At 42.4% G+C, this 24,403-nt stretch overlaps 10 protein-coding genes across 10 annotated transcripts; 3 read left to right on the forward strand and 7 right to left on the reverse strand.

Annotated features, from left to right (window-relative positions):
- Window positions 1-2,724: 2,724 nt before the first annotated feature.
- On the reverse strand, window positions 2,725-3,696 carry EAE97_007948 (uncharacterized protein; the record flags this gene model as incomplete). Its single annotated transcript, XM_038878462.1, has 2 exons — window positions 2,725-2,967; window positions 3,040-3,696. The coding sequence occupies 2 exons, from the start codon at window positions 3,694-3,696 to the stop codon at window positions 2,725-2,727; spliced, it is 900 nt and encodes a 299-aa protein (XP_038730712.1).
- A 569-nt stretch (window positions 3,697-4,265) lies between these two features.
- Window positions 4,266-5,435, reverse strand: EAE97_007949 (uncharacterized protein; the record flags this gene model as incomplete). The annotated part of the gene is made up of 1 exon (XM_038878463.1): window positions 4,266-5,435. One exon carries the CDS (start codon window positions 5,433-5,435, stop codon window positions 4,266-4,268), a length of 1,170 nt encoding a protein of 389 aa, XP_038730713.1.
- Window positions 5,436-6,162: 727 nt separating this feature from the next.
- On the reverse strand, window positions 6,163-7,973 carry EAE97_007950 (uncharacterized protein). Its single transcript, XM_038878464.1, has 6 exons — window positions 7,941-7,973; window positions 7,774-7,878; window positions 7,063-7,561; window positions 6,659-6,976; window positions 6,506-6,604; window positions 6,163-6,445 (listed from the first exon to the last, which is right to left on the reverse strand). Exons 3-6 carry the CDS (start codon window positions 7,534-7,536, stop codon window positions 6,350-6,352), a joined length of 987 nt encoding a protein of 328 aa, XP_038730714.1. The 5' UTR covers window positions 7,537-7,561; window positions 7,774-7,878; window positions 7,941-7,973; the 3' UTR covers window positions 6,163-6,349.
- Window positions 7,974-9,094: 1,121 nt separating this feature from the next.
- EAE97_007951 (uncharacterized protein) lies at window positions 9,095-9,964 on the forward strand (the record flags this gene model as incomplete). The annotated part of the gene is made up of 2 exons (XM_038878465.1): window positions 9,095-9,109; window positions 9,164-9,964. 2 exons carry the CDS (start codon window positions 9,095-9,097, stop codon window positions 9,962-9,964), a joined length of 816 nt encoding a protein of 271 aa, XP_038730715.1.
- A 506-nt stretch (window positions 9,965-10,470) lies between these two features.
- EAE97_007952 (uncharacterized protein) lies at window positions 10,471-11,762 on the forward strand (the record flags this gene model as incomplete). Its single annotated transcript, XM_038878466.1, has 4 exons — window positions 10,471-10,678; window positions 10,735-11,160; window positions 11,223-11,598; window positions 11,651-11,762. The coding sequence occupies 4 exons, from the start codon at window positions 10,471-10,473 to the stop codon at window positions 11,760-11,762; spliced, it is 1,122 nt and encodes a 373-aa protein (XP_038730716.1).
- Window positions 11,763-12,255: 493 nt separating this feature from the next.
- On the reverse strand, window positions 12,256-13,197 carry EAE97_007953 (uncharacterized protein; the record flags this gene model as incomplete). The annotated part of the gene is made up of 1 exon (XM_038878467.1): window positions 12,256-13,197. One exon carries the CDS (start codon window positions 13,195-13,197, stop codon window positions 12,256-12,258), a length of 942 nt encoding a protein of 313 aa, XP_038730717.1.
- Window positions 13,198-14,503: 1,306 nt separating this feature from the next.
- EAE97_007954 (uncharacterized protein) lies at window positions 14,504-15,260 on the reverse strand (the record flags this gene model as incomplete). Its single annotated transcript, XM_038878468.1, has 3 exons — window positions 14,504-14,573; window positions 14,671-15,048; window positions 15,145-15,260. The coding sequence occupies 3 exons, from the start codon at window positions 15,258-15,260 to the stop codon at window positions 14,504-14,506; spliced, it is 564 nt and encodes a 187-aa protein (XP_038730718.1).
- A 1,268-nt stretch (window positions 15,261-16,528) lies between these two features.
- EAE97_007955 (uncharacterized protein) lies at window positions 16,529-17,218 on the reverse strand (the record flags this gene model as incomplete). The annotated part of the gene is made up of 1 exon (XM_038878469.1): window positions 16,529-17,218. One exon carries the CDS (start codon window positions 17,216-17,218, stop codon window positions 16,529-16,531), a length of 690 nt encoding a protein of 229 aa, XP_038730719.1.
- Window positions 17,219-18,464: 1,246 nt separating this feature from the next.
- EAE97_007956 (uncharacterized protein) lies at window positions 18,465-19,866 on the reverse strand (the record flags this gene model as incomplete). Its single annotated transcript, XM_038878470.1, has 3 exons — window positions 18,465-18,633; window positions 18,694-19,307; window positions 19,369-19,866. The coding sequence occupies 3 exons, from the start codon at window positions 19,864-19,866 to the stop codon at window positions 18,465-18,467; spliced, it is 1,281 nt and encodes a 426-aa protein (XP_038730720.1).
- An 801-nt stretch (window positions 19,867-20,667) lies between these two features.
- On the forward strand, window positions 20,668-22,056 carry EAE97_007957 (uncharacterized protein; the record flags this gene model as incomplete). Its single annotated transcript, XM_038878471.1, has 4 exons — window positions 20,668-20,878; window positions 20,994-21,064; window positions 21,119-21,566; window positions 21,632-22,056. The coding sequence occupies 4 exons, from the start codon at window positions 20,668-20,670 to the stop codon at window positions 22,054-22,056; spliced, it is 1,155 nt and encodes a 384-aa protein (XP_038730721.1).
- Between the last annotated feature and the right edge of the window lie 2,347 nt (window positions 22,057-24,403).

Raw genomic sequence — 24,403 nt, forward strand, 5'->3', positions numbered from 1 at the left:
CTTATAGTAATAAATGACATATACAAATACGAGTTTCTTTCGCTAAAGCTTCTCCTTCTGTGTTTAAATTATAATTCCGCCACCTACTGTTACTCTTGTATCAGTATAAGATGGAAATTTGCAAAATATATTGTTCGAAAATGAATAAGCTTTGGTTTATGGAGCATCCAAGTTCGCAGACAGTTAGGTGATTCTTCTAACCACCCCCAGGTTCAGACTATCATTTATATTTAGATTGTTCCTTATAATAAAGTTAATACTCATCAATACCCATAGTACCTGTGGATCGTTTTATTAAGTACAAAGTAGGAAAGTTTCAGTCAATATAATCTATACTCAGTTGGTCATGTACTAGAAAATAATTACACGATTTTCTCAAGCTTCGAACTTTAATAGGTTTCATAGGACTATCATATTATTGAATGATTAGTCGCGTGTTTCAATAGAAACAAAGAAAATGATACTGTGGAGTCTTGAATTAGATACATTTTCAGCGATAATGAAAGAAACATTATGCTCTCACTATAGATGTGAAACGAGCCACTTGATCATCGAATCAAGCCCGGATATCCAAACCCTAACCATAGTGCGCTGCTCAATCTGATGTCTTAGGATATACTACTTTGTAAAATGATGGATAGACTCCAGGTACTTATAGAAAGTCAGGATAAATAATTCAAGGGTCCGAATCAGATAATGTGGTTCATGCGGAACGAATGAAGTCTGGCAGTGGCGGGCTAAAGTTTCATGGATGGATTTTTGTCATAAATAAACATTATTATCTAAGGCCTAAGACAGGAAGAAAACAGATCCACCTGACGTGCCCGACTTGTGATATGATCATATGTGAAGAGATGAGAACTTATATGTTGGAGTACTCTGAGTGGATGGTGGGCATGGGCTCTCTATAATGCACCGACATATAGATGTACTTTTTCACCTTATTCCTACTAACATAAAGAAGCGACAGTCTATCGGGACAATAGAATGATAAAAAGGATAATATCATACAACTAAGAGTATCAAGAATGAGTATAAGAGTATAAGAATTGAACTCGCATGCTACGAGTCGTATCACCAAGCAAAATGTTAAGCCTCTTCAATTTTTAAAGATAAAGGAATGTTAAATGATCTAAATGTAGGTCACAATGTTATTTTATAATCTTACTTACTTAATCAAGTATGAGATTATTAAAAAAACCTATTTCCATGTCTATTTTGAAAAATAATTGATTACAAAGTGATTGATGATGGCGCAAGAGAACTTCCATCACCTAGGTATGTGGAGAGCAATGACAAAGAGAGCAATGACAAAGAGAGCAATGACAAAGAGAGCAATGACAAAAAATCTTTGTGGGGAGCAAAAGGGTCACTAGTTCATCTGAGGGGATAGCGCCATCTGTGGGCTAGTTATCCGATACTTCGCTCCGCTGGAATCGAACCAGCGAACACCCAGTGCCGCACTTAAGGGGTGAGGGCTCAGAGCCTGAATCGACCACAACAGTCTATCAGGAAAGATAATATAGACCCATAGGCTCTTTTTACCGAAGGTGAATCTGCTTAAAGCGTGGTACGACTCATTGTTCCCAAGGTGTCTATTATCTATGTCCGACGGCGGCATCGTTTGAATGATAGGCGGGAGAACCCACAACACCTAACTTTCATCAACCGTCCAGTGATCTTCTGGTACAGAAGAACCCCGGAGATACATCGCATCAACATATGGTGATAATGATCGATGAAGACTGCCTCTTCAACCGGGTAACGCATCCTCTAGTAAATTGGGTGTTTTCAGGCTCCCCAGGGGGTGATTTCGGTTCCCAAGATGTTCAAGTATTACCCACCACACCAGCCGTTGCTAAAACATTTGTTGAAAATGCAAAGCGTCTACTCTACCATTGAGCCAGCAGCCTGTGGGTGTTCGATACTCTGTGCGAGTCTATTTAATATTACATCCATCGAATATGTTTGCCGAAAAGTGAATTGATATTGTGGGCCAGGCGCAGGAAAATAAAGTCACGAGCCGCCTTCAGTTTCTCAACACAAATGTGAGTGCGTATCAAGATTTATGACAAGCTGGCAGGAAGAATAGTCAAGCTAGAATATCCTAGAAGACATAACTGTAAAAATGAAACTAGTCACAGCAAGTTACGCGATGCTCCGACGTCTTTTGGTCACACATGCGCGAATTTTACACAGCACTGCTGCTGCGTATTTATGTTGACCAAATATAGTAGACACATAGATGGAAAGGTTGTTTTACGAGCACACAAGAACATTCAAGGAATATCAATCAAGTCAAAACCTACGCGAATCAAAAATTCGAGATTAGTGCCCGGAAAACGCTGTTTGATCAAACGAAAAACCAGCAAAAATGTAGTACTTGATAGATGTACCATATTCCGGTATCGAACCTCATGACAAAAATATCACATTATGTAGTGAATCTCAAATTTTGTCACTAATTGTCTCTAAGAGTCTCATGTCATCGTCTTCAAATCTGTTGATCAATTCGGGTAAACACCCAAAATATGCCTCTTCCTTCCACACGCAGATAGCCAACATAGATACAACTTCGATAGCACAACTTTTTGAAAAGAACGAGCTGTGATTCTGGCCAATATTCTCTTCGAGACCCGCTTTTAAATTATGTGTGGCCATGTAGCACTTCCAAGTTCTATAAAAAAACGAGATGTTTGCTCAATTTTGAGTTCCCGGATTGCCTCACACCCTCGGTGGATGCTTAATAAAGTATCGATTCACAAGTTCGAGTCCCCTGAGCCATCGTAGTTCTGTTACCTTACAATTGCAATCCTCAGATCTATGTTCATTGTGGTTCTTGAGGTTTTGCCGGATATATGCCTCATAGAGTTTCCTTTCCTCCTCAAACTTGGCTTTCAACCTGAGGTTGACCATATGCTTGCCATCGATTTCAAATTTTCTGAGGTTCCTAGTGGGAAGAATTCGCTGTTTGTTGTACGTTAGTCAGAAAAGAACTTTTTTATTGTAGGAATGAAGGCAACGGAGAAGGAGAAGTACCCCAAAGTCAGATAGCTTTGCCAGATATGTGACATCTTTGAAATCCCCTGGAAGACTAGGAAGTTCTAGAGGTCCTAATAAAGGTCCATAGGACATTTTCGCTGTATCGAATAACCTAATGCATTCTTGTACATCAACATGATCCGCTCCCTTCACATCACAAAATGACAAGTCGTATGATCGCACAAGATTGTATTTGGTAGCTCTACGAATAGAAGCTTCCGAGTTCTCGACATGGCGTAGCTGTAAAATATTTCCAGAACCCATTAGTTCTTGGACCAAGAACCATTTTTTTAATCCGGTAAAAAGTCTCCAGATAAAGTCAAAATCGGTCGATTGAGATGGATTTCTGTACCAAGCTAGGTTTCTGATGCGCTTCACGTCGTCATCCGGAATCCACCTCACGGTAGTATAAAGAAGAGGATTCGCACTATTAGCCAATCGATCCTCTGGCGATGCCCAAAGCTCACCAGTCATATTGTAATCGATAAGTAAGAAGTCTCGTTCAAAGTCGAACCATACATATGATGTATCCTTGTCTGGTTGATCCTGTCCAGGCTGGCAGCAACGAAATGCGCGGCGATAATGTTTCGAAGCGACAAAGAGCGATTCAGAATTGACGCGGAGGATTGCAGGGATCGAAGTGTATGATTTCATCGCTCGTGTAGCTGCATCCTGAACGATGTGAACGATGCGCGATTCAGGAATTGCGCGTTACCAGATGGAAAGACGGATTTCTTTCGGGAGTCGACGAAACTGAGGAAAGGATAGTGTATTTGCGGCGGAGAACATCGTGGTGTATGTACTTGTCTGCCAAAGAGACAGCAACAAGTAGGTTAATTGAACACAGTTACGTTGGTAAAATGTGCGCGCGGAAGGTTGTTGTTGAATACGAGATGTTGAATAAAAGAAGTATGGCAACTGGGAGAAATGTTGTTCAAGTCTTGCCTTTTTGAAGCACTCCTGTGCAAAATTTTGTTTGTGCGGGGTACTTTAAGCCGCGAATTCACTTAACAAAATGTTCACATGTTCGAATCATATCAAGACGAAAGAAAGGGACTCTCATCTCATGAAGAGTCTACCACTAGTCTCCATTCACTGTGATAGCCTTGACCGCTTTTGATCAGCTCACTTGCACTGATAACAAATGCAGCGGGGAAAGGTTCTTCCCTCTCAAAAAAACATATGCACTTGCAGGATGATAAGCTACAATAAATTATTCATTTCTATTTCTCATTCTCATAATCACACAATTCACATCTATCTCGAAGTCTCACAACAACCAATCCCAAAACCGAAGAAGAGCCAGTGATGTCAATCGCAAGAACCTTTCCTCCCTCGGTATGAATCCCCTCATTCTTTCCACTCTGACTAACATACGCCCATCCGAGACCATCACCAGCTCTGCCCAACTGAACACTCCTTGGACCAGACAAAACAGTCTCATTTGCACTTCCAGCCAACGTATCATTAACTCCACCAATAACCACGCTCACATCACCCCCTTCAAGACCAATCTTCAACACACTAGCTCCAGTTCCATAAGCCAAATAAGCAACTCCCTGCTTAGGATCCAGCGCGAGATCATCAGCTCCATAAGCATCGGTAAGGATCTCTACTGGTCCTGTAACGTTCAAAGCGCTAAGCGAGAACGGAATTCGTCCAAAGGTTGTGAGACCCGTGTTTGTGTAGTAGATATACACTTGATCAGTGTCACCAGTGGTAGGAGTCAGAACTTTAAGACCATTGACGCCGAATGCCAAAGAAGTGGAAACCGGTGGTTTCAACTCTGCAAGGTCGAGAAGAACAGAGTATTCGGAAGTGAGAACGTTGATGGACCAGATAACTCCGAGGATGGGATCAGCTGCGATGATCAAATTTTGGGACTCGGAAAGCGTGGTAAGTCCATTGAGAGATCCGGCGCCGGATATAATTGCCACTTTTGAGACAGAGGCACCGCTGTTGGTGGAGGGAACGTACGATGTGAGATCAATAGAGTAGATAGAGTAGATAGTGTTGACACCTGTGAGAGTACTGGCGACTGAGGAGAGGGTGAAGTTTCTTGTAATGAGGTAGAAATGGGAGGGTGCGACTTCGGTGATACCCAGGAGAGATAATTCAGGTGTGAAAGAATGAACGAGTGTGGCAGTGTTGTTCAAATCTGGTGCGGATGAGGAAATAGTAGGGTCGATGTAGTAGAGATAGGGATTTGTGATATCAGTGACGAGTATTTTATCACTGGAAGTTATCACAATGTTTTCGAGCCAGGTAGGATTTGGAAACTGGTGGATCACGCGAGAAGGGAGATCTGAGCGGGGAGCATGGCGGATGGTGGCTGAGAAGGCGGAGGAGAGGAGAGAGGTTGAAACTAAAAGATTTCGAGGAGAGAAATACATGATGATTTTCGTGATTTACTGAAAGGCAAATCAGATTTTGAGAGAAATTAAAGATGAATCGAATTCAAAGCAATATCAAAGACATAAACAAGGAATTGACACCAGGAAAAGATCATCTCATTTGTACCTGTAGATCTTCGTCCCAGTCATTTAATTTTCACCCGAACCATCCAGCATCGCCCGTGTGTAGAACACGCACGCAACTCTCAAACATCAAGGATATTCGTCCTCAGCTACCTAAATCAGAATTCTTCACCGTTGGCCGAAGCATGTCTTGATTCCGTCCGGTAGTGCCAAGAAACTACCGTCGCAACGACACCCTCAATTACTCGATTGCGGGGTTGTCACATCGGTATTTGCCCTTTTGATCCTGGATAAGGATGTCAATATCCGTGCAAAATTCCAAACAATCTTATAATTCGACGAGTAAGGGGGGAAATGGATTAAAACCCTAGTATGTGGCTGGGGGAATTAGTGGACTAAACTTAAAACAAGCATATTTCTCGGGACCGAAAGTTTACTGCAGAAATTTGGTCGAGTGGGATCTGTAGTAACAAAGATCTCTAGGCTCATTTGATCGTCAAGATTACATGTAATTGTTGAAAACCCTGGAAGGTGATGATAAAGACTTCTACTGCGTGGACAGCGAGGAAGAAAAATGGCATCATCTAGAATCTGACGTTGGTTCGGAGGTTAACCTTATTCGGGACATAAAAAATATCCGATAAATAACCTTGAGACCTCGAAACCTGAACGTAGAAAATCTTATCGCAGACACACTTTTGAAATGTAATTCGAAGAATTCAAAGCAACTATCATTTTCTTATTGCTATTGCTTTCATATTATGCACCTTGATAGTCTCCGTGTATCGACCGAGTTACGTGCTGCTCCTTAACATGCATAATGCTTACGCCTAGTACGCATTTTGTGCCTTGCGTTCATCGAAGATTCTCAAAGCTTCCTCAGCGGCTTTCACCCCAGAAAGTGCCATGGCACCAAACGTGGGACCCTTTAGTAACAAGCTGGTCAGACTTTGTCATATTGGTTTGGGAGAAGATTAGGCTCTTACCATGCGGTTTGCACCATCGACCTCTGACAATTCCATGCCTCCGACAATCAAGCCTGGAACAATTTCCCTAGTTCTTTTGACGATAGCATCTTCAGCGACCTGGAACGTTGAAGTCAGTGTATTTCCATCAATGAGAAAGCTTTAATGCCTTACATTCATATCAAGTCCTCTCATACCACCGAGTTCCTTGATTTGATTCATTGAAACCAAACGCTTGACACAGAACGCGCCAAACGGACCATCATGCCCAGTGGTAGAGATGACGACAGGAGCATTGATTGTGTTTGGATCCATGCAACTCTGGTCATCATGATGCATTGTGACAAGTGTCCAATTTGTCACCACTCCTGCGACTCTAATGTTGCCGTCAGTGGTTTGACGTGTAATGAGATCCTCAACGGCGGTCGCATTGAACAGTTTGATGTTAGGGAATGTAAGAACTTTGGACAGGAGAGTTGATGTGAATAAAGCCTGTTGACAGCTATCGTTAGCACCATAGTATATGTCAAACGAATAACATCCAGAAGGGCATGGATAACGAAAGTTTTTAAACATACAGCATGCTTGACCACAACAAAGTCTCCCTCATCTTCATACGGAACACCAAGGTCGGTCAAGAAGGCATCAGCGGGCTTTCGCATAACCATAGCACTGAAGAGTTGTCCACCCAACCATGCTCCTCCACCTGGAGAAACAGAAGCCTCAATGATGGCAATCTTGAGATCAGGGCGAGCCTTGCCTAGCATATAGGCGGTACTGAGACCACAGGAGCCAGCACCAACGATGACGATATCAGACTCAGCATATGTATCGAGATCATTGAAGTAGCGGCGGGTCATTGCACGCGAGACTTGAGATTCACGAATAGGAGCAAATGTAAATCCCTGGTCCCACTTCTCAGCAAGGTCAGCAAGTGTCTTGCCTTGAGTGGCTGCCTGCGAAGATTCGACTTTAACGTCGAATGCTGATTTCAATTGAACTCCATCGATGGGAGATGTTTCCTCGGCGAACAATGCTGATGGTGGTGCCATTTTCGATAATTTTTCAAGTTATTACCTGCGAGAAATTAGTGACGTCCATGAGGACGGAATGGAAGAGCATGATCCTTTCGCTGGTATTATCCAGATCAAGTTCATATAACCGTATAATCTCAGAACGACCCCTCATCAACGGCACTCTCATATCATCTTACTGAGTAAGGTGGTGAATGAGAGGCAGGCTGACGATTTACAGGATCGAACACCGGTTCATGCGAGAGTGACTTATACAATTGATGTGATACCTTGATCCGCAAAGCGGATAATGTCCATGCTAAGGATTACATGGCTTCCAACTGTTGGAAGTGAGTTGTACTTGGTACGAGTTGTCGTTTGCTAGGATAAGTGCACGATGTCAGTGTTTCCCTCTAACTGAGTGCAAGATGACTGACACGAACGTTTGTTTGTTTTTGATACGCAAATGACGAGCTTCCTGGAAGATGTTGAAGAGAAGAAGATTGTGTTGGGGATCATGTAGAGAATAAGTAGTCCGAAAATCACGCGCTAAGTGAGGGGTAATTCTTAGTAGCTCCGTGCCCAGGAACTCCCCTGTTTAAGATGCGTCAACGTCGCTATCGCTGTTATCTGATTGATTGATCTAAACCCTGAGATGTAAAGGAATTACCTCACTGGACTGTCGAATTTTGGTCATCAATCCTAATAATTGTCATAGTATGCAACAGGCGCAGTTTTATTGGAGTGAGCTAATAGCTTCCTGCAGTGGTTTGCGGCATTTGGAAACATGTCAAAATCCGCCGAATCACAGAGGGGTGAGTTTTGATATGATATGCATGCACTCTTGGAGGCAATCACTTACCTACCTTCCTAATTCGAAAGAGCTTTCTACATCGATGACTCAACGCAGCATCGTTTCAATTGAGAGGGAAAATGGCATGATCTGTATACATCTAGCAGTAATACTTGGTTCTATTGAATTCCACTTGAGTAAGCCTGGCAATTCTTTCTCCCTCAACGAGAATGAGGAATAATCAAAATCTCTATTTCCAAGCAAGACCCAGTCATGTATTGATCACTCTTATTCCTATCATAATTAACTGTTTGGGATTCGTAATTTTCAATGACTTTTACGGGAATCGCAATTATGACACTAATACAAGGTTCTTTCATTTGTATGCAAAGATTCATGGAGATGGATCGCATGAAGCACAGAAGATGTAGTGAAAGAATCAAAAAGTAGGGATCCAGGGACTGATAATATGTACTGTTTTGTTTTCTGTTTCTGGGTTAGGTTATCAGATCATTCTCAAGAACCCTTCTTACACTAAACTTCGATGTGTATTCTAGCTGTGAAATTTGGTACATTGATTTCAACCAACAACTTCGGTACAACAGGATACCCTTTGTTGATGCAGAACTCAGTCACACATTCCCAATCTCTTCTTTTTATACAGAACTGGTACTGGGAAGGAGCCACCACAATACTTCAGTTAATCTCAAATAAAGGTATGTGCTCTGGTATCAAAAGGTCTTCCACAAATATATCAAATAAACAACACATATCTATATATTATATAGCAATTCCTAAATCAGTATGGCTACAAATAAGGTGAGGAGCTCCACAAGTCACTGTTTCCATAGAGTTTGATACAAGGAGGCATAGATTACACCTCCACCAGAAGCAACAGTCACTCCTATCGATGCGTCAGGTCCTCCGGAAAAATATAACATATCATTTGGATGTCACCACTTTGTTGTCGAATTATCCAAGGTGCCTTGGTTGGGAGCGTATATCGATTTGGTGCCAAGAGACAATGCAAGTTATACTCAGCCTGGCTATGAGAGCGAATACGAGCCAGGCCAGTCCGTTCCCTACTTATTCATAGCTGCCCAGGGAATCATAAATGGATATTATTTCTGCTTCAATATGCTTCCTCCCAAGCTTTCACATTACTATAGACTCTGCCAAGCACTTGATGCTATATCAGCCGAAAATTTGACATCAAACCTCGAGTCTCTACAGGGACTATGGACTTCAATTGCATTTTATGGGGATCCAAACACTTCCCAAGATGTCAGAATACTCCACAGGGCAAGAGCTGGCACTGCTGCGTTCAAATTTGTGTATTTGATGATATTGGGCGACTTTCCCCCCGTCTCCGAAGTTCCAAAAGGGAAGCAAGAATTGGCATTAAGGTTTGTGAAGACCGTCTTGTCTAACCAAGATGATTTTATATGGGAGATAAGAAAGGTAGTTCGAGCTGCATATCAAGTCCGATTTGAAACCACTTGGGATGAGTTTAAGATGTTTGATGATTTTGGGGGGCAGACAGCAACGAAATTAGAAGATTTTGAGATGAAAGAAGCAGCGAAAGAAGCGGCGAAAGAAGCGGCAGCGAAGGAAGAAGCAGAAAAGAAACAGGCAGCAAAGCAAAGGGCGTCAATACAACAAGACAGGGAGTAGGACTGTGATCACAATCTTTTATATCCAGGCTCATACTGTTTCAGCGATTAGTAGAAATAATTCTAGTAATTAGCAGCAGCGATTAAGTTGGTTGTATCAAAATATATGAATATAAGTATCAGCTGTTTCAACCATTTATATCTCCACGAAGTCTACAACACGAGTGCATGTGATAACAGGTAAATACTCTCAAACATTCAGCAGGGCATTAATCCGTCAATAATTATCAGGAATCACATTTTGACGTCATAAAAGGCGTGAGACAGAAGGATGTGGCGGTGCTTATATGTGGCGGAGAAGTTATAACAACAAGTAACTCCGTCACGTTTATAGAGCTTGGATATTGCGTTACAGTTCTCAAATTAAAAGCTATTCTATTCGAATAAGAAAATGACTGATATTCATCCATTTAATCTCTCAATCCCTCAAGATAAGATTAACACCCTTCAAGCAAAACTTTCATTAGCCACCTTTCCTGACGAGCTACCCTCCAAGCCGACCTCAGAATGGGATCAAGGACCTCCGTTGTCCGAAATCCAAGATTGACTGAGAAATGGAAGACTTGGGATTGGCGAAGTGTAGAAAACTCATTTAACAAGTATCCGCAATTTACAACCAAAGTCGACGTAGAAGGTTTCGGAGAACTGAACATACATTTCCTCTATCAGGAAAGTCCTGTCAAAAATGCCATTCCATTGTTATTTGTTCACGGGTGTGAGATGACTCCCAAACTCCTCATCTTGGAACCCATACTTACAGACAATCATCAGGGCCGGGTTCCTTTCTCGAGGTCCTCAAGATTCTTCCCCACTTGCAAAACCCCGCCTCCACAACTTCCCCACACCCCAGTTTCCACATCGTAGCCCCATCTCTCCCAAATTTCGGATTTAGCTCCGGTGTTAAAAGGAGAGGATTCGCAATGGCTCAGTATGCGGAAACTCTCAATAACCTTATGATAAAACTTGGGTACGATGAATATGTCACCCAGGCGGGAGACTGGGGTTTTTGGATTACGAGATCGATAGGAAAATTGTGTCCGAAACACTGCAAAGCGAGTCATCTCAATATGGTATATGCGCAACCTCCCACGCTATTTAGTAATCCAATTGAGAAGATTGGAGATATGTTTATGCCCTACAGCGAGCTGGAAAAGAGGACTGTTGATAGGCGAAAATGGTTTCAGGCTGAGAGTAGAGGTACGGAATCTCATTTCTTGACAGTGTCATCTAATATATTAATCAAAAGCTGACATAAACAGGCTACAATGTACTCCAATCCACCAAGCCCCAGACCCTAGCATATGGACTAGCCGATTCACCAATCGCGCTTCTAGGCTGGATACACGAGAAACTACACGATTGGTCTGATGAGTATCCATGGACAGATGACGAGATTCTGACCTGGGTGAGTATATACTACTTTAGCACCGCAGGACCAGGAGCTCCGCAAAGAATCTACTACGAAACTATGCATACTTCAGAAGATAAAGAATGCACGGTTGAGAAGCTACAGCAATGGACCGCAGATGTGAAGTTGGGTTTGGCATACAATCCAAAGGATTTGGAAAATGTTCCAAAGCGTTGGGGAAGGACGCTTGGAAATGTGGTGTTTGAAGTTGAGAATGATAGTGGAGGGTGAATTTCATGTTCCGAACAAGACTGAACTCCTGCTAATGAATCTTATTAGACATTTCTATTCTCATGAGAAACCGGATCTGTTGGTGCGAGATTTGAGAGCTATTTTTGAAAAAGGAGGAGAAGCGTTCAGTACAGTGAAGGGAAGGAACGGATATGATTAGATACACCAATAGAGTGTCTTTTTAAAGACAGTTAATGCAGAGATACTGGAATTTTGAATAGGTTCAACATCTTAGCTGCTCATAAACACAAGCACATTAGGGGGTTGATCACTTGGATGTTTCGTCAAAACAAGGGGGTTTGAACCATTGATTTCATTGGCATCTACCTTTCTGTAAAATCATGCCCTCATAGCCCCAGATTCTAAACTCTGATTGAGCCTATTCATGCTGTTTCTCTGAATTTTCATCAAGGAATGGAACGCACATCTTGACCGTTTCGTATCCTATGTGTGCAGCATTTTTCTCTGTTAAAAAAAGAGACATATCAATACTAGAACTTAAAACCTATTCAACAAAGCCATATTTTCTGTGATGATTGAGCTAAAATCTCTTGAGGTCTTCGGTATCCCCTCGCTCTCTTGATTCTTGAAGGCCAGTTCTTTTCTCAAGAGATATCCTGTACTAGATGTAACAGATACTGGCCGACCACCGTCTACCATGGAGCTCCTTCAAAGATCTGTGCAAGCCCCTTGTATTTATTCAAGAGCGATCCATCTTCATGAGCTGGAATCCACGCCTCAAAAGAGAAACAGTAAAGCCTAGGCTCAGGCGCCTTTTTGCCCAAAGTTTCCCAATTTGAATCGACATCAAGCTCGCAAAGCGACGCAATTGTAACCTTTACTTTATTCCAAAACTCAAACTTCTTTCTATTTTTCATCGCTTGCAAATCTTTGAGATAACGCTGATAGTCAGTTCTCTCTATCTTGACATGTTCAAGCACAACCTTTATACGATTCATGTGGCATCTTTCAACCAAGCAGCCAGAATCGTCCCAATAGTCGTCATACCACATTTCTGTGTCTATATCGATCATATGATACCCCCTCCTTTTGCATAAACGGTAATTAGCTGCAAAATCGTTGACTGAAAATCTTGAAACAATCTGAAGAACTTTAATATCAGGACATCTTTTGGGAAGACTGGCCAGAAGAACGTCATACTTTCTCATTCGACGCCGGACGAGTCGATTGACGTAGGTCGGAAATGTGGTAATTGCAACGCGCTCAACTTTGGAGAGATTTATGCTTCTCCCGTAATGATTCAGCAATACAAGATCTGGCATATTGAGCATCAGGATGTCCCTCACAGGATCTATGTAGGTTTGTACGAGACGTCTATCATTCACCCAGAAATGATGAATTGGTGGTTCCTCATGATAACCTCGCATAACACCGTGCGGATCTGGTGTCGATAATCCAATGTGTTTCAACTGGTCATAAACCACTTCTCGTGAGAGCTTGCAGGCATTCAAAAGCGGCAGTAAATGGCTGGCAGGTGATATTTCATCATCGATTGAAAGCAAAAATTTGCTGGAGTCCATATGTACTTTGAAGTAGAAATCAGTAACTTTTGAATTACGATCAGGAACAGCCATCTAAGACCAACGTCCGTAGCTCGGGAGGCAAAAGCTTGAATTTAGGGAAAGTAGGAATATCTTTTTCTGGTGGTGGGAACAACTGGTGCGCCGAGCTATGATATGGGAAAAAAGGTAGAGGATCGATGGATGACTTGCGGAGAAAAAGCGGAAATAGACCTGTTAGAAACTTAGTGCTATACACATGCAATTGGAGATTCAATAGAATTGGTACTTTGTGGGTCTATCAATTCCATAGTGAGGCAGAAAGGTAGAATTAGGTGCCACTCCTCAATTTCTAGAATGTGGAAACCGATGAGTGAGGTCGAAACTGAGTGAAAAACTCTTATCTTGACCGAATTTCGTGGTTTCGAAGTTACAAACCATATGTAGCTCAGAGGTCAAGAATTTTTCTTTAATGAGGAATGATTTCCTATCTGTACAGTTCCAGGGAAGCGAGGTTGAGATGACGAATAACTTGGAAAGGTCATCTGCCGTGGAAGTTCTCTACCAGGCCACTTCAAGGTTCGGATAATACAAATATGAAACAGATATTGTTTGTATTTATAAGAACTTCTTGTTCCAAAACTTGGACTTGCGATGAGGATTTGCAAAACTGGTTATATTCGATCTTATGGCTCCTGTAAATTAAGAAACCGACAAGAAAAATGAGTAGAAAGTTTCGACGTTACAAGGTTCTCATATGGAAAGTGCCATGAAGGCTCGGGTACATGAGGCAAGAACCTCTTTCCATTTTGGATGGATAGCCCACTCTAAAAGTCAACACAGTATTTCCAAGGTTCCCAAACATTTAAGGAAATCGCGCGCGTTGGGTGACATGAATGTTCATGGTGTAGAAAATAATTAACAGAAATTATAAATGTGTTAGTTTATTGCAGTCCAGTCAAGTTCATATTTGCAGAAGAAGAAGGCTGATTTCGTAGTTAACAAATTTGAAGCGAGATTTTCTAGACCCAATAACCTAGTAAATGGGTGTTTTCAGCCCCTATGTGCTAATTCAAAGTGATGGACCATCAATTTAGGGAACTTATACGAAGTCTAGGCTTGGTACTAAACCCTTTAATCTACATACCATAATGCAGCTTGGGGGGTGGCAGACGATCACGGGATCATTACTTCGCCGAAGCACTCAAACAAACATCACAGAACTTAGTCTTCACACTTGGGACATCATACGCAGAGAAGTGATTTTCATAAAAAAGCGCGACAGTAAGCAAACTAAAGAATATCTTCTCTGCACATCCTATCCATCTATCATATATCAAAATGTTCACGTCAAGCCAAACTATCCAGCATCCTTCACCAACTAATGCCCTGCCTTTCTTCGATGCTCCAAAACCTTGTCACTTCTACTGTAAGTCCTTCCACAGCCGGGTCTGGGGCACTGATGAGTGCGACGTCCTACTCCGTGAACGGATGCCATGTGGCGTGGAAGATCCGTGCGACGAGAGAAGGTACATGGACAACGCGTACAGGTAGTGCGTGGGGGGGGCTTGTTGTCTGGATTGAAGAACGGGCTGTTGAACAGGTACTTGGGCAAGCAAGTAGAAAGCACTGTCTGGGTTAATGAAGGCCGGTGGGTATGGAGCAGGGCCAAGCATGGAGGCCGGATAGTTGGGGGTCAGGCGATTGGGGTTGATGATATCAGTATATTCAATGCTTGGTAATTCATTGAAGAAATTCAGTTCGACAGCATTCATGTTCGTGCCTGTAGAATCTCCATTTTCAACGAATTCTTCGATTGAGAAGTCTGGGACCGAAAGGTTGTAGAATTCGACATTGGGGTATATTGTAGCCGCACTGTTCAGGAAACCGAATGATATCTCCGATCCCGTGGTTCCGAGATACCCACTGGATACTGGTGTGGGTTGGGCGCACAAAGAACGGGCCTGATAATATCAGTAGGAAAGAAAAAAAAAGCTCACCCAATCAGCCCCGTTTCCAAACCCCATGACAGGGTAAGGTGACAGGCCAATATCTGAGAAATTGGTTTGTTGATGATGATCAATTAGCTCTAAAGCCATCTCTTCCCAAGAAATTGTCTCGTGGCGTGCAGCTTGCATGAGGGCGATGCGCTAAGGGCGTTGATTAACCGAGTGTAACTGTAAAATAAAGGTAAGGCTGTCGAGGCTTTCCAATGAATGGGCAAAAAAGTAGTGATGAGTGCGAAAAAAAGCTCAAAACTGGGTGGGGGAACAGTGCGAACTATATAATTTTTCATTGCGCTGCGGAAAATGGTGTGTTGGTACTGCATACTCGCCCTCAACTTCGCCCTCCATGGTAGTGTTGGCAGACTGAGGGCGCTGACCCCCATGTCAACAAAGCAGCCAATACGAATCAAATACTCTATTTGAAGTGGTTCTTGTGCTTGAGTGAAGATTTATGTACGTTGTTTATAGGTTGATGCATGAGCTCTAACGTCCAATCTGAAAGAAATTAAGAGAATGGCAATTGCAAATTGCGTTGAGAATGAGCCAACAAAATGTACTCGAAAACCCGGTTCATTCTCCTTGTTTTTCTATTCTCCCAATTTGGAACTAATATACAACTGAAAATACTGAATACGCGAATAAACTTACTTCCTTGAGCCAAGAGACACGGGAAAACTCAGCTGTGTCATAGTAAGAGATAATGAGAGAAATTTGGCAGGAAAAGAGGTTGGTAAATTATGAGGAGTGAAAAAATAGTAAGATTTCGGCAATCTCTTATGTTCTCACTACCTTTGAAATGCTAGATATATGAATGACTGCTGTAAGAATGGAAAACATTTGGTAAGATAGTAGATAAACGAAGAGTGCATGAAATATTAGCGATAATGGGGAGAATCTGACGTGATCACGTGTGGTAGGTGATACTAGGATTTTTTAATGAGTATTTGGTACGAAAGGACGTACCTTTCAGAACATTCGCCTTCAGAGCATGCTAGACCCTGGCAAAACTTCTGTTCTTGGGAGATGAGATCCCCAACCTGTGCGGGGTCGTGGTCTTTTCCAGAAAACAATGGAAGGTATAAGAATTTTGAGTAGTTTTTACAGCTTTGATAAAGAGATGTTGCAAAAGGAAAATGACGAAATTTATGGGAATTGGTGAATGAAATATTGCAATTAATGGAGATTCGTGAAGCTGTAGATTCAGGGGACTTTCACCAAATCTAATCCTAGCCTAGTCGTACATATAATCGAGGAAAGCACGTAGAACATGGTTGAGAGAATGGCTTCGAAAGCTAACATTATCATGAATTGGTCTCATAAAGCTGATGATATCTAGCTCAATGCAGTCTATTTTCAAAGCCTTGCAGTGGTCCATCTACGCAGAATCGCCGTTCTGTTCCTCACTGTACCAACAACTCAACATCTCTGCTTCCCTTCTTCTGCTCCCATAACTCCCAAAACTTAGTAGCGATATGTTTTGGGTTGTTAACGGGCTCCTGTTCGCTGACTGGACCCCCAATCGTCACGAGAGCAACGTGCACCTCATCCTTCGTCTGCTCAATCAACAACTTAACCAAGTTTGCTTGTGCAGCCTTTGCCATACTGAGTGAAAACACAGGTGCAAAAGGTTGATAAATAATAGGCGAACTGGTGACAAAAAGCGAAGGATGAGACTCCGGCTTCTCCTTTGCTAATGCTTGTAAACCTGGAAGCAACACTTTTGCAGTTGTGTACAATCCCAAGTTTGGAATTTTGAAATCTTCGACAATGTCTGCCTCGCTGTACTCGCCGAAATTTCCGTAGCTGACACGGGCCGCATTGTAGACTACTACTTCTGGGGACCCGACTTCTTTAACGGCGGTCTGAAGAGCGGATGTCAGACCGGGGGTATCGATCACATCAGCTGTGTAGGTGTGGATTTTAGCTGATGGAGCTGCGGCGGAAATGAAGTCGCGGGATGCAGAGAGAGTGGATTCAGAACGTGCAAAGAGTGCAATGTGTGTGAAAGTGTGGGTCGCGAAAAGGCGGGGGATGTGAGATCCGATCATGGGGCCGGTACCGACAATGAAAAGAGGTCCTGGGGAAGACATGATGGTGTTTCTTGTTGATTTGAAGAATGTATGTGTTTGTGAGGATAACTGGAGGAAGTCGATTTGAAAGTGGTAGAAATAGGTATACTGTGCCGTACGCTTATGTGGAGGTTTTGCTTGTGAGAAGGTACATTACCATATACATATATTTTAATCAAAACTGTAGGCCCCACTACGGGACGGCCGTGGATGCACTAGACCTTATTAATGTAAGGATTCACTCTATGGTCACTTACAGCCAAGAATTGCAAGCGCTCCGTAGTTCTAGGATTGGGGTATCATTACAACGATAGACGTACAGGTATCTTAGTAGTACTCGACAGGACCTAGTTGCCACGATGTGATGGTGAGATTCATATATCCTTGTCCTTGATGAATTAAGCATATACCGCGAAGTAGCCATGGAGTCACGGAGTTGGATTCTGACTGCTTTTGATGCAAAGGTAAGGGGTGAATGAGGTATGTGCTATATGATCCTATGGTGTTGTGTTACCATTGTCAGATCTGTCGTAATCCATGTCGTGATCTGATGAAAGGTATTTATCGCCGGTGTTGCAATTAATACGATAAGAGACAAAGCGTGTGTTTAGGTTCCCCTAAAATAGCCAGTCTCCTGTCCAAAAGCACAAAGTACCTAGGTAGTTGGATCAATTCTGATACTATTGTGGCAAGTGCTTGTCAAGCTGGAGGATTGTAGAATGGCGACGTTGGATTGTTCATATACCCGAAATAAGCATATAGTCTAGCATTATGAAGAAGGGCTGTCCAAGGGTAAGATCAATAACGACTAAAATATAAGTCAGCGACGGTGATGAGCGCAGATAATTCCGCAATCAAATACATATCGAGCTGGTAAAGGTGGTATTGCAGTTGGTAGTGGAATCATTTTGCGGTATTACTGTATTACTGTATTGCTGTATTGTCTTATGTAAGCATTTAAGCTTCTCCACAACTGACCATTTCGGGAAATGACTGCCTTGGTGCCAATTGGGAATTTTGTTGGATAGAAGAAAGATATCCTAAGGCACGCAATCACAGTTTTCTCTCCACGGTATGATTTTGGCAATTATGCACTCTGGGCATCACGAAGTCCTGTATGACAATGAAAAGACATTTGTTGCTTATTTTGGACGTCTATCTAAATTATGGTATTTTTACATCGGCATATAGATTGAAAAATTCGGTATGCATGCAATTGCATTTCCCTCAAGAAGTAACCAGCAGATCCAACTCGAATTTCCTCATTCTAGGCTTCTGATGGGCCAAAGGAAGAAGCCCAAGGATCATACGAGTCTGATGCCATCAGTTCTTGCATATGTCGTCTACGAATGCCTACGTTGCCACCGTCAAAAATTGGTAAGACAATGGCTGTGTTCAATAGGGCTCCGAAGGGCTGCTCGGTACTATATGCAGTTCTGTGATGGATAATTAGTGACTTTGATACCTTGTGAAGAACTGTGTGAAGGGGAACTTACATTCCAACAGCATTAATGGCTTCTGTAACTGCTTTGACGCTCTCTTCTGAGCAATAAATCTTCGCAGCCAATGCCAATTCACGTCTGGCAGCATAATCACCTGGTCCATTCTCAAGGGTATGAGCTGCCTTCCATGTCAAAGCTCTGGAGGCTTCTGCCTTCATTTTGATACCGCTTAGGATATCTGCGAAAGCTTGTCTTGACAACAAAGATTCTGCTCCTCTACGATTATCGGCTTTGGCAAATGCTAGAGCTGCCTCGAAAGCGGCTCTCATAACACTTACACTCATGGCACCGACCAAAACAGCTGAACAATCGAATGCTCCAGATACCACAGGAACACCTTGACCTGGTGGACATAGAACGTTCTTGGTAGGTACTCTTAAGTTGGTATATTTGATATGTGGGCCAGAGCAAGCAGGGTGGCCGGCGGTTGGTACATGTTTGAGTGTTTTGAATGCTCCCTTTTCATTACGTTCAATATCAGCTCTGCTTACGAGCAGTATCATGATTGCGTCGGCGGGGTCATCTGAAGTAACACTAGAATCACGGCAGACTACACATTGAAGGTCTGCACCTTCAAAGTCCCAGCCTGCACAATTGGTAGCCCACATCTGTTTTTCAGATTAGTTTCAGTTCCAGATTTTGGTTTGATTTTCTTCAAGTTCTTCTTACCTTTTCTCCATTAAGTACCCATTCATCACCTTCAAGTGTGGCCGTTGTGTTGAGCCCCGGAGCACCCTTCTCTAAAAAGTTTGCAACTCCTCCTGGTTCGGAGAATACTAAACTTGCTAATGGTGCCCCTTTACCATTCAAAAATGGTTCTAAGAATTCTTTGTGCTCTTCTTTTCCAACCAAATTCAATGGTGTCAAACCCAATCCAGTTGCAAATATTGTCAAAGATGCGGAAGGATCGACAGCATACATTTCTTCAACTAAGATAGTTGCTTCAGTTAAACTTCCACCTGCTCCTCCAATATGAGGTCCTATCAGGCCTTTGATCATGCCCCCAGCTGTTGCATCAGCGTAGAAAGGCTTCAATGATTGAAATTGTTGCTCGTCTTTCTCCGCGGAGTAAACTTTCTTGATATCTTTTAGAGGGCCAGCAGCGAATGCAGCTGCATGTTTTCGGATGCCATCCTCAGATGCAGAGAGTTGAAAGTCAATAGGCATGTTGTAAAGTTTTTTGAACGGATTTTTTTTGTGAAAAATGCTGTCAGAAAGTTTTCAGAAGAAAAGTATGTGAAACTCTATGTTTGTTTGTCTGTTTGCAAATTATTTGTAGGAAATCAGAATTGAGAGTTGTTGAAATACAAAAATTAATTCGAACTTTATGAGGGGTAGTAATCCAAAATAAGACTAGGGCTGATGTAAAGTGCGGAACAGTCAAATCGGCGTGATCGGTTATATGCATATACCCGAGTTCGTTGGAAGGATGTTGGTGACAGGGTTTATCATATCATGGCTGATATTCTGACAGGCCATTGCTGACATGCCTCTTGGCCGATGGTCTTACAGGCATTGCCAATTTGTCAAGCACTGCGTGCCACGATCCTATTGTAACACAAGCCCTTGAGCTGACCCCTACATAAAATGCTATTCCCGTCCTGTACAGTATCATCTTCTAAACTCGTTTTATTCAAGGATTCCGGGAGTATGGCCTTACGTATGATAAGGTATCCTGCATTCAAATCTCATTATGTTTTTCATCACCTCAACGGGCAAGATTACAACCCTGTTAGGGATTCACATAGGTAGGATTACCGGCATGTATAACTTGTTTCGAGAACGATAGTTCTTCATCCTTCTTTATCATATTTACTGTGCCACTGCCGCGCAGCCCCTGACGTTAAGTATTGGGTCTGCTCACTTTTTATTTCTGCACCAAAGCTGCATATATCTCCTCGGAATAGCAACCAACTGTTTGTTTATTGTCCGACTCTTTATTTCATTTTCTAAACCAGTTAAATCGCAATGTCAGCCACGGACCCCAATATACCGCATGATTCCAAGGTGGATCAGATTTTGGGAGTATGTTCTGCTATGTTGGTCATTACTACAATAGTGGTAGCAGCAAGAATTTGGACCCGATTGAAGCTTGCTAAAGGTGGACTTGGATCCGATGACTGGTGTATCATTGTTGCTTGGGTTTTGGCTATAGCTTTTGATCTTGATCCAATTAATCGTGAGTTCTTTCTAAAAGGATATAGAATGATATTCTGTTTGCTGTCGGAGTCATGCCATCGCCCTTGGGGTGAAGCAAATGTCAAACTTATGAATGTGACTGACCTGTTTAACAGAAGTAAAATTTGGATTGGGTCAACACATATATGATTTGCCTGAAAGTACAAATTTCAGTGCATCTCTCGAGGTGAATCCAACAAACTCAGCTATGAATCTCCTATCATATTAACAGAAATCTAAGCTCTATTATTTCGGCGAAATCATCTACTTCACCTGTGTGGCTGTCACAAAAATAGCTATCCTCATTCTCTATCTTCGTCTAGCCACTTCCAAAGTCCTTCGAACCCTTATCTGGGGTGTAATGGCCTTCGTGGCCCTTACATCTCTATCCTTCGTTATTGCAACTATTTTCCAATGTACGCCGATTTCCAAGGCTTGGGAACATCCTGTTACGGACAAGGGACACTGTATCCAAGTCAATGCTTTGTTCTATGCCAATGCTGGTTTGGATATCTTTCAGGATTTGGTGATATACGTTTTGCCAATGAAGATGTTGTATTCGATTCAGATACCGAGGAGACAGAAATATGCGCTAATGATTGTTTTTGCGGTAGGAGGATTTGTGGTTGTCACGGGCATGATTAGACTTTATTACTTGCAAGGTGCTCAAGCATCGCAGGATCCTTCTTGTGAGTACTTTCTCTATTGATAGCAGCAATTCTTTCCGGAGGTTTGTTGTCTAACAGCCATCTAGATGACAATGTAGGTGGTGCCGTCTGGTCCTCCATCGAATGCAACATAGGTGTAGTGTGCGCCTCGCTCCCACACTTCAAACCCCTCTTCGATCGATTCTTCCCCTCACTAATGGGTCGATCTGCTGGCGCTTCAAATCACAATGGCCATTCGGGGCCAGACTTGAGAAAAAATTATGTTAAACAAAATAATGAATATGAGTTGGAGAATGGAGGCCCGAAGAAGAAGATGTGGAAAGATACTTATGAGGGGAAGTATGGAAGAGATTTGGTCAATAATATTGAGGGAGGTGATACGATATACGGGGGAAATGATAGCGAGGAGAGGTTGAGGGGGGTGACGCCGCCAGAGACTGAGGGACACAACGGAGGGGGTATCTACAAAAGCACGAAGATTGTGGTTAGTAGGTTGCCGGCTGAGAGGTGAGGTGAACTGAGGAATAGAAAGACGATCTTTTTGTATGAAATGAAGTGCTTTTGGAATGGTATATTATGGGATGGCATGGAAAGGCGTTGGATTTAATGATGGTACTACACATGGATTTGGACCTGAGGTTCAAAAGTTCTACAATGGATAGATAGAGACTGCGAGAACTTATGCTTCGCGGCCTTGGAATTTTGTAAATTATCTAGAAATATATTTTGTACATTACTCGAGTAAATTGCATCGCATTGTTCAAAGACATTTGACACTTCTTCTTTCCACCCGAATACTTTCTAAACATACCCCTCTATCTCCTTCCCAATCATACAACATATTTTCCACTTTCAATTTTCCATCTCCCTCCCAAATTCCATATTACCCTCAACGTTACAGCCGCGGTTAAGGATAGGTACTCACGTCAGACGAAACGAAACGAAACAGTCCTAGCCTAGTCCCAGGATCGGATATGAGAAAATCGCCTTCTAGAACTCCTCGGACTTTGACGTTTCATCCACAACCAAATGCAGATGCAAGTGCAAATCCACATCCACATTTACGCGAGCAAGATTAGGTCCTTCCTTTTTGAGCATGCTGTAGGGAGATACATGGGATGCATATAATGCATGCAGGGTGTGAGATCCCGATGTTCGGGTATTGTTTCTGTGGTGTAATGATCTAAATTCTTTATTTGGGATGAAGGGAATCTAACTTATTTGCGAGGGGTGGGATTCTGGAATTTTGGATGTATTGAATGAATGTTACGTGCATGTATGTTGCTTTCGTGAGGAAATACGAAAGCGAGGAAAGAAGGAATCTATCCGTCGGTGCTAGATTTGGGTTGGGGGCTATATCTGCACTCATTATCTTTCGAATTACTTATTCATCCATTGGAAGGAATCAAATACTAGCTAGGTAACTAGACATGTATCTAAAAGATCGAATTCACCCATCCATCCATTCATCCATCTTCCTTTTTAAATACTATTCATCCATTCATTTTTTTCACACTAACAACTTCATCCGAAATAGCATACATAACATAACTAAACATACCATCCCATCCCATCCCATCCCATCCCCACATCCCATACTACCCTACCATCTATTCATTACCTACCTACCCAGTACCTAGTATTCCTCTATCTCAGGGTCCTCCAAACGAGCATCCCCATCTCCATTCCCGCACAACTCCAGATCCAATATGCACTATCCAAAATCCAATATCCAAAATCTAAAATCCAAAATCAAAGTCGCACCCCAGGATTCACCTTCAACAAACAAAAATCCAAACCTAAACCCCAAAATACCACCACAGCATGCACGCATGCATCCCTCGTACCCCAAATATAACTCCAAACCCAAACCTCAAACTCCAATACCACATAAGACGCAGAATCAAACTTCAAGCTTAAATTGCCGTGCCCAAAAGGTGCATATACGAAAGTTTAGTAGCGAGGTAGTAGTGCGGAAGAGGAAGAGGAGGAGGAGGCGTAGATTATCGGCACATGTTTTTCTTTCGAGTCGGGATTTATAGATGTGGCGTTTGTAACTTTGTATTTGGAATGCGATGGGGATGGTAGGTAGCAAGGAATGGGGTAAGTGCAAAGGATGAGGATGAGACCTCGGGATTGTATGTTATTCGGGAGGGGAGTATCATGCCCTGTATTGATTTTTCTTCTTTGTGAATCGTGTATACATACATGATAGAAGTTTGATTGTTACAATTGTTAGGTACTCGATTATGCGGGAATTTCTGAGAAAGTTTGATGTGCATTCACATCAGATAACACAAGGGAATAATTTGATTCAAATCACTATGTAGCTGTCACAATGTATATATTACCCCCCCTCTTGGAATCTATCTCTCTGCTGCTGTATTATCCAACCTTGGTCAATACTAACTGGTGTCACCGAACTAGAGTGCATAATCTCAAATCGACACCCTACTTCATCTTGGGTTTTGAAGATTGGAAGGTATCCTGAGTCATTTATCGCGTATGATGCACACATGCTACTCTGCATTGATGGTTTCTAGAGGCGTCAATTGTGTGAAGTGGTACAAGTCAATCTTTCTACAGGTAAATGAACTTAGATTCATTTGTGGTTCTTTTGAAGGATATATTATAATGAAGTGCCGTCGTTGTGGTAGTAGCACATTATCTGTTACCAAACAATATTGTAACTTCACCACCACCCCACCACCATCGCTCAATGAATGAAAAAATCTCTCTTCCCGCTATCAAGACGACCATCACTGCTAGTCTCGAAGCTCGCACAGTCCAATCTCTTCATGACTACCTAGAGATGTGTACTAATGACTCTTCAAAGTCTGTACCTCCACATCGAGCAA

The sequence above is a fragment of the Botrytis byssoidea genome (assembly GCF_014898295.1).
Source record: "Botrytis byssoidea strain MUCL 94 chromosome Unknown BBYS_016, whole genome shotgun sequence".
Taxonomy (NCBI): Eukaryota; Fungi; Ascomycota; class Leotiomycetes; order Helotiales; family Sclerotiniaceae; genus Botrytis; species Botrytis byssoidea.